At 33.1% G+C, this 12777-nt stretch overlaps 1 protein-coding gene across 1 annotated transcript in view; it reads right to left on the reverse strand.

The window, feature by feature from the left end:
• Positions 1-369: 369 nt before the first annotated feature.
• Positions 370-12777, reverse strand: part of LOC306868243 (cytosolic carboxypeptidase 4-like) — a 137160-nt gene continuing 124752 nt past the window's right edge. Inside the window, exon 23 of the mRNA XM_079414331.1 lies at positions 370-1822. Within this exon, the coding sequence (XP_079270457.1) occupies positions 1543-1822 (280 nt within the window). The 3' untranslated portion in view covers positions 370-1542. The remainder of the gene's footprint in view (positions 1823-12777) is intronic.

The raw sequence follows: 12777 nt of genomic DNA on the forward strand, positions 1-12777 counted from the left end.
CGCGCGTCTGAAACGTCTCCGGATTGATCGGATTGTAAAGACATTCTGTGACTGAATAAATGGACTTCTTGTAAAAAAAAAAAAAAAAAAAAAAAAACAGACAGACATGAGTGGGGTGGCCAACCCTTGGCTCCGCCCCTGCGTTAACAGCGTTAAATAATTTGAACGCGTTAATTTGAAAAAAATAATCGCCTGCGTTAACGTGCCAATTTTGACAGCACTAATATACACACATATACACACATATACATATATATATATATATATATATATATATATATATATATATATATATATATATATATATATATATATATATATATATATATGTATGAAGAGTAGGTTATTTGCAAAATCAGATAACATTTTCAAAAATCATGTTTTTGTTTTATTGTGTTAGTTAGCTGTACTTTTAGCTATTTTTTACCTAATCAAAATAACCCAACTGCAGTTTGATTGAGATTAATTGGAATGCACAATAAAAAAAAAACATGATTTTTGAAAACTGTTAAAAACAGAGTTATCAGTCTTTACAAATTAACTTTTCAAATATATACTCATATGTATGTACTTTTACTTACTTTTAGTCATTTAGCAGACGCTTTTATCCAAAGCGACTTACAAATAAGAAAAAGTAACTAAAACTAAAAGTTAACACTCTGTAAATACTCTATGCACACCCATTTAAGAAAATACAGAAATTAAATAATATTGACACATGCATACAACAACAACAACATTTCAATAGTAAACATATAAAGGAAAAAAAATAAAAATAAAAAGCGATACTAATATCCTTTGCCAGTGTCCCTGCCCGGTGGAGTCGCACGGTAGAGTCGATGGTCTTTACACTCTTTGGTCTTCACACTAAGAGGGCTTCACACGAGGGCTGCCGCGGTATAATAACCTTTCTTATACCTATCTAACAAATCACTACTACAATTCAGCTGAACCCACTTTCCTATTAATCACTAAAAATGGCCAAGCAAGTGCACACACTGACAAGATACGCGATACAGTATGAGACCAAACGCGATTTCAGCAACTCACTTGCTCAGTATCACGTTGGAACTAATAACCATAAAAACACATGATTAATGATTTTCACAATCTAAGAAATCTAGCAATCTAATAAATATATTAAAGGTAAACTTTATATGCAGTGCAATCTTACAATATCAAGTGTTTACGAGTTTCATTGGTAGACCAGTTATACAGCAGAGTACTGTCAGGAATCTACCAGCCTCTAGTTTACAGTAGAGCGATTCGTAAAAAAAAAACAATATCTCACCGCACAGACCAAAGCATGAGCTCATCACGCCATTAGAATTATGCAAAAATCGATTTCTCTTCAAGTGCATTTTTATGCAGGAAATACATATCTATATAGTTTATATCAGGCAGCGCAGGTGGGGCTAGTAAATGTTCTGCAGGTGGGCATGTCTTGTTTTGTTTCATGGACTAAATACTAAATATTTCAGTATCACCCTTAAGATAAGCTAATATAAAATATAAATAACAGAAAAGACAAACAAAAGAGGCCTAATATAAGTAGCCATTACTGATGTCAATGCTGTTACACTGTCCACCCTTGATTGTCAGAGTCTCCAGGGCATCCTGTTTAAAGTAGTGAGGAACGAGGTGGGACTTCCTGTCGTTACGCCGCCTGCCGTTGCTACAGATATCTGCATTTTCTTCCTCCTCTTCCTCACTGGAAGTGTTACCATTCACCTCCGCGTCCAGTTCATTGGCACCAAACGGGTTGCTGAATGATGAGTATTCAATCTCCTCCATGCAGGGCGGCTCGTCGTCTTCAAAACAACTGCGGAAACAAAAACAATGCCGTTATCATTAAACAAACTATTTAAAACATTTTGTTAATTTTAAGTTATTATTAATATGGATATTACAACTGAAATAAAATATATTAAATAATTTTATATATTTAAATAAAATAAAATACATAGATGAAAAACAATAAAAAAACCTGAAATGAAACATACAAAAACAGAAATAAACATTTTTGACATTAAAAAAAACAAATTAAAAACAAAAGTATGCAAAATTACAAAAATAATGACAATTAAAATGAAAGCAAAAGTATATAAAAAACTAAAATAAAAAAGAGAAAAAAGCACAGCAAAAGTTTTAGAAATAAACAAATTTAAACTAAATATAAAAGGCAAAAAAAATGAAAAAGAACAAAATTACTAAAACTAAAATAAAAACATACATATACATATACATATATATATATACATATATATACACATATATATATATATATATATATATATATATATATATATATATATATATATATATACACATACATATATATATATATATATATATATACACATACATATATATATATATATATATATATATATATACACATACATATATATATATATATATATATATATATATATATATATACACATACATATATATATATATATATATATATACACATACATATATATATATATATATATATACACATACATATACACACATATATACACATACATATACACACATATATACACATACATATACACACATATATACACATACATATACACACATATATACACATACATATATATATATATATATATATATATATATATATATATATATATATATATATATATATATATATATATGGTATATTAAATATACCAATATATATATATGACAAAAATTATAAAAAATTTAATAAAGTCAAAATTAATAATATAAAAAATTAAAAGCTAAATAAAAATGACAAAAATATAAAGTTACTAAAAATAAAATAAAATAAACAATCAAAACAATTGTATATAAACAGTAATACAATACAGCAGCAATGCATTTGGGGGAAATAAAATGGCAATGAAATGTTCTGTAAGTCATCACTTAATCACTGTGGAGTGAAATTAATTTGAACGGAAATGCATAGCTCTGTCTCCGCTGCTGGATCCGCTGAAAGATGCGGTGACCTTGAGTTTGCGGAGCATTTTGATTGACAGTAAACATAAAGCCCAGTCACACTAATCAGATCAAAACCACAAGAATCCATGGAGAACGTGGATGTGACGAGCAATCTGATTCACTCGTCCGCGCCACCAGTGTGCATGTGTCTGTTTATCATTTTCTTTGCCCTGGGTGAAAATTAAAGGGAAAAATATAACATCTGGTGTGCCACAATGTGAACAACAACATTGTATTTTTCCCTCTTCATTATATAGGAAAGATGAGATGATGCTCTGGGTGAAAGACAGCGTGTGGGAGCGGTCTCATGAGACGCAGGAGACACGTCCCTTTCACAAACAAATCACGTCCTCTTGACTCGCAAAATGAACCAATTTGTTATGCTGTTGTCAGTGCGGAAACAGGTGCGAGTTACTCGTCTATTCTTCTGGCTGTTACAGGGTGTCCAAATTCAGTGCAGGACACATAACAAGGAGGGATATTAGTGTCTGTTTTGTGGTCGGAGCACCTGTCGTTTGTAAGAGGAGATGATTTGCATATATAGACCTCGTGACTGAGGTTAATGTGGCCTTCTGAGTATTTGAACAGCTCTTTTAAAAGGACATTAAACATATTTATGGAGTCACTGAATGTTTTGAAAACCTTGTTGAAACATCAAGGAAGAGATGAGAAAGCTGAAAACTGAAAACTAAACTAAAAACTAAACAAAACAATTAAACAAAACAAAGAAAACAAAACAAATATTCTGAAAACAAAATACAAGAAAAAAAAATAAAATAAGAAAATGAAAAGCATCAGAACAAATAATCAGGAAAAAAAAATTATAATAATAATAATATATATATATATATATATATATATATATATATATATATATATATATATATATATATATATATATATATATATATATATATATATATATATACAAAGACAACAGAATAAATAAATCACAAATCAAAACTGAAATAAACATATTTTAAAAAAAGGTCTGTTCAAGTATTCTTGCCAGGCACAGCTAATCAAAATTATTAGTTTAAGTATATATAAGGTAAGTTATCATCAAATTTGACTAGCTTCAAAAAAACAAAACCAAAACAAACAAACAAACAAACAACAACAATCCTTTCCTTGAACAGGACTGGGAAAACTTCTCCTTTGGCCAAATTTGATGATATTTTACTTACATAATACAAGTATAAAAGACAACATAAAAAGCCTTGATGGCCTTTCTTTGACTTTATAATGATGTTTTTTTTTTTTTTTTATAATAATTAGTTTATTTTAAAATGTATACTGCACCAGTGAAACACAGATGTGTGCACTGAGCCTGACATTCATTTCATACTTGGCAGAAAAACACAAAATCAGAGCCAAACTTTAAATATGTTTGGGCAAAATGATAAAATGGCAAAAATAAAATAAAAATAAGTATAAAAATTATATACAGATGATTTCATTCTATAATGATTATAGTCTAGTTATTAATAATTACTAGTAATTTGTGATGCTAAAAAGATATTTGGAAGCAATTTTTCATGCAGTGTCATGTGAGCTCTGGAGACTCATGCATTATGACACTGCAGAAAGGACAAAATCATTATCGACTTCCATAGAGTTACTGCAGAGACGTGCGTCAATAACATTTTAATGTCACAATAGGATGAACTCGTAATGATCGGTTTTGAGGAAACAGGGCACCTTCATCTGTGTAAACAACACCACCACTACCTACTGTATACTGTTTGTAGCTGCTCAATACTGATGCGGGTTTCTGACCTGATGAGCTTGATTCTCTGAAAGCAAAGACTTTGTGTACTTGCGAAGGTCTGCTTTCAATTACTTTAAGTGGCCGCTGAGAGCGAGAGCTGTTCATTTCTGTGCCGCTTGGCCAGAGGGAGTCCATGCATCTTTGTGCCAGTCAGCAGGTTGGCTTTTCAGCACTTAGTCATAAAAACACAATATTGTACATCCCAAAAGATCAAAAGATGACAGACAAGGCAGCATGTGAGATATAGGAGAGACTTGAGCTAGTTGTCACACTTTTTACTCCATGTTTGTTAGGGAAGATGAATTCAATTTTCATAAAGGCATACCTTAAAAGGATAGTTACCCAAAAAATGTAAATTCTGTCATCATTTACATCATTTACACACCCACAGATATTTTGAAGAATGTTGGTAACCTGCCAAACAGTTGAAGGTAGCCATTGATTTCCATAGTATTTTTTCCATTGTATGGAAATCAATGGCTACAGTCACTTGATTGGATACTAATTGATTGTTTTTTTCTTTTTAGATTTAATTTTCATTTCAGTTTTGGTTTTAGTAAGTTTTTTTTTTTTAAAGTTAGAATTTTTCATCTATTTCAACTATAATATTTCTGGTTATTTTGTTTCAACTTTATTACATTTCAATAATATATATATATTTTTTTTTTAATTAGTTAACATTTAAAACACTTCCGTGACAACATGCCCCAATAGCAGGCACTATATGGGGTAAATGGTCCCAATGGGAACCTGCCATTGAAGTCAATATAAACTGGCATTAACAACCAATTTTAATTCTATAATGTGACATCTCAATAAAACATTTATTTTTATTTGGATAAAGAAAGCGCTGGATGGCAAAAAGTTGGCGTTACATACCAGAATTGAGTTAAAACCGAAAACCATCCATTAGGTTTATCTAATGTCAAAAGGAAAATGAAAGTTGGAAAAATAAGTTACTGCATTATGATTTAGGATTACTAACATTATATTTTGTGCATACATTTTTGTGATATGTGACAACTACCCGGTCTCCTAGACAGAGAAAGAGTGAAATGGAAACAGAAATAATGAAATATGTAATTCAATTCCCTATATATACACACACACACACACACATATATACACACACACACACACACACACACACACACACGTAATACAACCCGAATTCCGGAATTGTTGGGACATTTTTTTAATTTGAATAAAATTAAAACTAAAAGACTTTCAAATCACATGAGCCACTCTTTTATTCACAATAGAACATATAGAACATAACAAATGTTTAAAATGGATAAATTTGACACTTTTATCCACTAAATGAGCCAATTTCAAATTTGATACCTGCTACAGGTCTCAAAATAGTTGGCACGGGGACAACAACGAAAATGGTAATTGAATTATAAAACATTATAAAAAATATATCTACAATATGTTATATGATATACGTGACCAATAGAGTGTGAAGCACTTTAACAGCTATATTGAACCATTTAAGGTGTGATGTAACATCCAACCCACTATTGGAGCACTAACCTTTGACCCCTACCCATAATTCTTTATGACCATCAGTTTAAATGTCACTATGTTTAATATATATGACGCCATAAATTCAACATCATGGCTGACAGAAGTGCCGATGAGCCAAATACATCTGCAACCGTTTAATCTTCTATTGCAAAAGACACAAGCTCTCACAGAATACAACATCAACAACAAAAATAGGATTAATAGTTTAAAATGGGAAATAAAAAGCTTACGGTATAAAATGGTTTCCCACCGTTTGACTTATCAAGTGTTGGTTTGATGTAAAGATAAAAATGTCCTGCCCTAATTTTCTTTCCCTGTGGGTGTGCGTTTACCCAGCAGAAATAACATCCGTCTTATGTTTCGCTACAGGTTTCATCCTTCAGAGACTTAAATATCTGAAATTGAACTCGCAATGCTGGGAGTCGTCTCTTAGACACGAGAAGCAGCTCGACAAATCTGCTATATTGGTTTAATGAACTACAGAAGTCTCTGTTGGCTCGGCTAAATTGGTACGCGTGCTTATGAAACACTAGCGCATTCTCCATTTGTCTTCTCGCCAGCGCCAGCAGAAAGAGTTTGAATTCCTCTTTGGGTAGTTGCAAAGTAAATATATCATTCATTCAAGTATTATGCAAATATTTACAAGGCTTGTACCACATCTCGATGAATATGAGAACAGACGTGTGGCAAACACTTTTTTTCCCTTTTGTACACAAAACAAAGCGTTACAGAAACTGACCCTGCAATCTACATACACTTTGTCAATGCAGACATTTGATTGCATTATTATTCCGACAGGCAGTATATGTCTGCTGAGAGGATGATTTCCAAACAAGCAAAGATTTTCGAACAATTTGTTTGTGTTGTGTGGTATACTCTGCAAAAAGCAGTACTATGCTTATTATCATTACCTTGACTAACCTCACCAAATGACTTAGCATTTATGCTGTTTTCAGCATGTTATGGGTTTACTATTCAAAGCCAGTGGCAGATCTTGTCAAGGGTGATCAATAGACCACAAACTAGGGCTGGGCGATAAAACGATAACGATATGTATCGCGATAGACACGTGAACGATATCAATAAAAAATGTGTTCGATAAAACGTTCGATATTTTTTATTCTTCGTCGGAAGAAAACAAAGGTTGCGAAGCAAGTTTGGTTGCATTAACAAAGGCACTCGCTCTCTGGTAACCTAGCAACGTAGGGAGTGACATGCTAACAGCCAATCATGTAACAGTATCATGTTTGGTTGCGCCATATCGTTGTCTCGTGTCTAAGTGCGCACGCGCGGCTGAGAGTCCACGTCTGCAGCCAGACCTGGCTGGTCTGCTGGATTCCTCTTCATAAGCAGAAAATGAGTGCCGCAGCGAGCGAGGAAATTGTAAATAAAAGAGAAAGTCAGCTCGCCAGTATGGCAGTTTTTTGGATATTATAAGTCTGACCGTAGTCAGACCAAATGTCGTCTGCAAATTATGCAAGACCGTCGTCCCCGTTAAGACTGGTAATACCACGAACTTGATGTACCACCTTAAAAAAATATCAATAATTATCGATATCGACCGATATGAAACACTGATATCGTGATACAGTTTTCAGCCATATCGCCCAGCCCTACCACAAACTGTGACTTAGACATCATTAGGAAAGCATATTTACTTTTTCCTTTAACAGGGTTGAAAAACAAAAACAAAACAAGTGGGGACAAATATTTTTTGTTTTTTTTCTAAATAAATAAATAATAATAATAAATACAAAAACGTAAAATAAATGTAAATAAATAAACAATGCATGGATACTTTATGTTTCTGTAAAAGTCTCACTAAGGCTGAATTTATTTGGTCATACAGTAAAAACTAATACAGTGAGATATTAATTTTTTTTTTTTAGCACATGCAAGTGTGACATTTTCAGCCAGGTTTTAGATTCCTTGTCAGTCCTAAAATTAGGTTTTTGCAATTCAACCACAAATATTTTATTTACATACGATATTTGCTCATTTAGTCTCCCATGGCTTGTCTATTGTGTTTGCACAATAGCAGTAAAACCTTTTGTCAGTTTTGTAATTATAGATGCAGTCTCAATCGGATTATCAGTGTCATCCAATCGACAAATTCCAACGCAATCAGAATCAACAATCAAACACAATGGAAGTGTGAGAGACAAGGGCCAATCTCCTTCCTCCATCACCTCCTGACCAAAAACAATCCATGGGTCATTAGAATTCTCCCCTCGCGGCTTTGATAAAGAGTCTTAGCGGCTTGAATTTTAAAAGCCTAATTTATCAGTGAGGGTAAAAAAAGCTTTGGTTGGAGCTGGAAAATATGTTTTCCACATATCTGCTCTATTCAAATCAAAAAGCAAAAGCAATGAAACAAACCGGCCAGCTCATTCATACATGAAGCTCAAGATGCATTCAAATCACTATATTCATGCACAGAGCTTTGTGCCATCAAGTTGATTTGACCAATTTCGCTTTCAGCAAGTTCAGCTTGTGTACTCCAACCAAACTTTGATGCCACCATCAAAAGTTTCTTCATTCTTCCTGTGCTTTCACAAGGAAATTCTATTATAAAATACAGCTACAATAATACAAATATTTATTTAGAAAATTAATACAAGTTAGTAGTTACTGTAGAAGCCTTAATAAATGAAAATCCTATTATACTGAATATACAAATGTAAATACAAATACAGTAAACATATTACATATGTAAATATTTTAGTTTAAAACAAAATTGCTGAACTTTATCATAATCATGTGCATTAAGTTTGTCTGTACACTGTGACAAAGACATCTTTCTACTATAATGCAGTTATAAGGGGCATAAGGAGGCCGCAAGATGCTTCATGTTAATGATATTACTGATATGTTAGCTATTTGGAATGCAGAACCATGATTTAATTACTCTTAAGAAAGGAGTTAAGTATATCTGGAGAGAGGTGTGCGGCACAACCACGTGGCATGTAATTGCTTCTCAAATCCCCTGGTGAAGACCTGGTCCAAAAAAATAAATATATAAAATAAAATAGCATAAACTACTTTTGCAATGGATTACAGTTTCAAAAATCCATGAACTACTTACTAGATGGCAGTAAGTACAGATAAGACTGGAAACAGCACTTAAATTCACTTTTCACTGAAAAGTCAAGATTTTTACAGATTTACAACACTAAAAACTAATTATTTAAATTTACTATACTAATAAACAATATACTTTATAGTGTAATATTGTAATATATTTACTAAAATAATACACATTAAATTATATTAATATGTTATATACATTTATAATGATTTAAATATTTTAATATAAAGATTTTAATTGTTGTTGTTGTTGTTGCTGCTGTTGTTATTATTATAATCAATTAAAAAAGCCATAATGGTCAAAATTTAAACCTGTTCAAAGTAGCGAAAGTAATTATTTAAATTTCATATACGTATAAATAAATATACTCCAATACATTTATTATAATAATATGTACAGATTTGACACTGAAGCTTTAATAAATATTTATGTTTTATACTATATTTATATTTTTGATTATTATAATTATTATATAATACATTTTTATGTAGTAAAAATTTACATTTATTACATGATTTGGCCCGCTGCCCTGTGTATGTGTGTTCTGTTTTATTATTAATAATAATATTTCATATTTTTGCCTTTCCAATGTACCACAATGATCATTTACGATTTTGTCATTTGATAATAAATCATAAATCGTTTAGTCTTGACTAGCAGGCGCTGCACTATACGAATCGTCTTAAGTTTTTTCCGTTATTATCATCAGTCAGAATACTGTGCTAAAGGACATCATTATCGATTGTAAAGTTACATTAATACATTTAGCAAACAGATATTCACATGGATTTATTGTATAGGTAGTAACAGCTAGAGAAGACAGCAACACAAAAATATGAGTCTCAGCCCAATAATGCAATAGTGTTCGGTATTGGGATTTTTCAATAAAGATATTGTATTAATTTTGACATTTAGGAACTTTAGAAAATTTGTTTTAATATACAGTATTTGCATGGAATATAGGTTTGTTAAATCTTCAGCATTTAAGTCACTAAGATAAATAACAACATTCTGTGCTAACAAATTGCAATGAGGTGGTTGTTTTGCAACAAGGTGGAAACACATTTCTTGTCATAATAGTAGACCTGCTGGTAAAGAAGTGACAGGTACAATAAAAAAATGGAGAGACTGAGATATTGAGGAAAATGTATATATATATATAGTATAGTCAAAATTGCTCTGTTGGCTGTGGAGTCAAGACATTTGCAAATATGATTAAAAGATGAATATGAGACAAAACTACAGAATGTCACATTTTATTATTGGATGATTCAACACACACGTTTTACCAGCTAAGAAGTTCAGCACTTTTAGAGTTCATCCCATTCATTGATGTTAGCATAAGTATTGGGACAGTTGAACATAAGGCAGACACAAAAGATTAAAAGCTATTATTTAGTTGCAGATCCCTTGCACACAATCACAGCAGTGAGTCTGTGACCCATAGACATCACCAGACTCTTGGTCTCATCCTTTGAAATACTTTTCCCAGCCTTTAATGCAGCCAATCCCAATTGTTGCTTGTTTTGGAGAGTTTCTGCCTTTACCCTCCTCTTCATGTTCAATCGGATTTAAATCTGGAGATTGACTTGGGCAATCTAAGACTTTCCATTTCTTTGCCCTTATAAATTCCTTGACTGAACTGGCAGGGTGTTTTGGGTCATTGTCCTGATGCAATATTAAGCACTTCCCAATGAATCTGGTGGCATTTTCTTGAATATTGGTAGGCAAGATGGTTTTGTACCCTTCAAATTCTGCTACTGTCATCTTACATTAAGTCATCAGTTAAGTTGAGAGGGCCTGATCCAGAGACAGCATGCATGCCCATGTCACGACACCACCTCCACCATGCTTTACAGATGAGGCTGTATGCTTGGGATCATTTGCAGTTCCCTTTTTTTCTCCACATTTTTGCTTTCCCATCACTTGGATAAAGGTTCATCTTTGTTTCATCAGTCCATAAACACAGTTCCAAAACTCTTCTGGCTCACCTTTGTGCTTTTTTGCAAACTCTTGCCTTTCTATTTTTGGTGCTGGTCAGAGGTTTGCATCTTGCTGTGCAGCATCTGTAATTCTGTGTCAAAGTCTCCTGAGGACAGTAGATTGTCAGAGCATCGCCCCAGCTTTCTGGAAGTTGTTGGTGATTTTACAGACACGTCTTTTAGGGTTCATTTTCACAGCTTTTATGATTTGTCTGTCATCAACTACTGTTGTTTTCTCAGCCGATCAGGTCGTTGTTGGTTGCTGGTGTCACTGGTGGTTTCCAAACTCTTGATTTCTCCATGCCCTTTGTTTTTGCTATAGCTCTAATTGACTTCCTCTTTTCTTTTAGCATCCAAATTGCTTGCTTTTCTCTCAAAGTCAGCTCCCTCATCTTCATCCTGGTTTGTGTGTCATCATCGAATGCAGGATTCAGAATACAGAAGTAATGGATATAACTGATACGACACATTCCCTGCTTTTAATATCTGAAGAATTAATGCAACAGGACACAGCTGATCACTTAGAAAGACCTGTGAGGCAACTGCTCCAATACTTATGCTCACATCAGATAGAGGGATGAAACTCTAAAAGTGCTGATAATCTTATCTGGTAAAACATCTCTGTGTTGAATCACCCAATAATAAAATGTGACATTCTGTATTTTTGTCTCATATTAATCTATTAATCATATTTGTAAATGTCTTGACTCCACTTGTCTTTACTATTCCAATACTTTTGGAGGGCACTGATACATATATACACACACACAAAACATAAAACAATGGTCAACCACTGCAGAAAGGAAAAAAAGAAAAAAAAAGGGGATCTGTGGTGAAACAGGGTCTGTGATCAAACAAAATCAACAGGCATTTTAAGACCTAAATGGCAGACATTAACTTCGAGAAAATGCACCATAAATCTTCTACTTTAACAAAATGTCTGGCTCTTCAAAAAGCTCTTAAAAAAAGAAAGAAATGACTGAGTAAAAAAAAAAAGAAGTCCAAAGTTACGGAAATAATTTCATTTGCAGATTAGAAGGGGCAAGCTGCGTGCTGCATGTAGGGCGAGGGAGTGAGCATGTCTGTGTGACGGCAGGGGACAGCGATTCAATCAGCTCTCTCCTGGGAGACGTCCATCGCTGCACAAGGATACGCAGCTCTTGTTTACAGTGTGTGCTCTCACAAACTATTAGAGACACCTCATAAGAGATCTGCCAGCAAATATCTTCTAGAAGGCATTAAAATCAACGCCACTCAGAAGCTGTTTGCAGCCCACTTTTGAAGCTCTTATCTTCCCCTCCCTCCTCTGCCTCTGTGTCTGAACGCATGCAGTTTCATTTTACAACACATCCTGCTATCAAGCCTGTTCATGCGGGGACTGTAACACAGGGAACAGCAGCTCTGAATTTTAAGTATGCTTATAA

Source organism: Barbus barbus (assembly GCF_936440315.1).
Source record: "Barbus barbus genome assembly, chromosome: 50".
Classification (NCBI taxonomy): domain Eukaryota; kingdom Metazoa; phylum Chordata; class Actinopteri; order Cypriniformes; family Cyprinidae; genus Barbus; species Barbus barbus.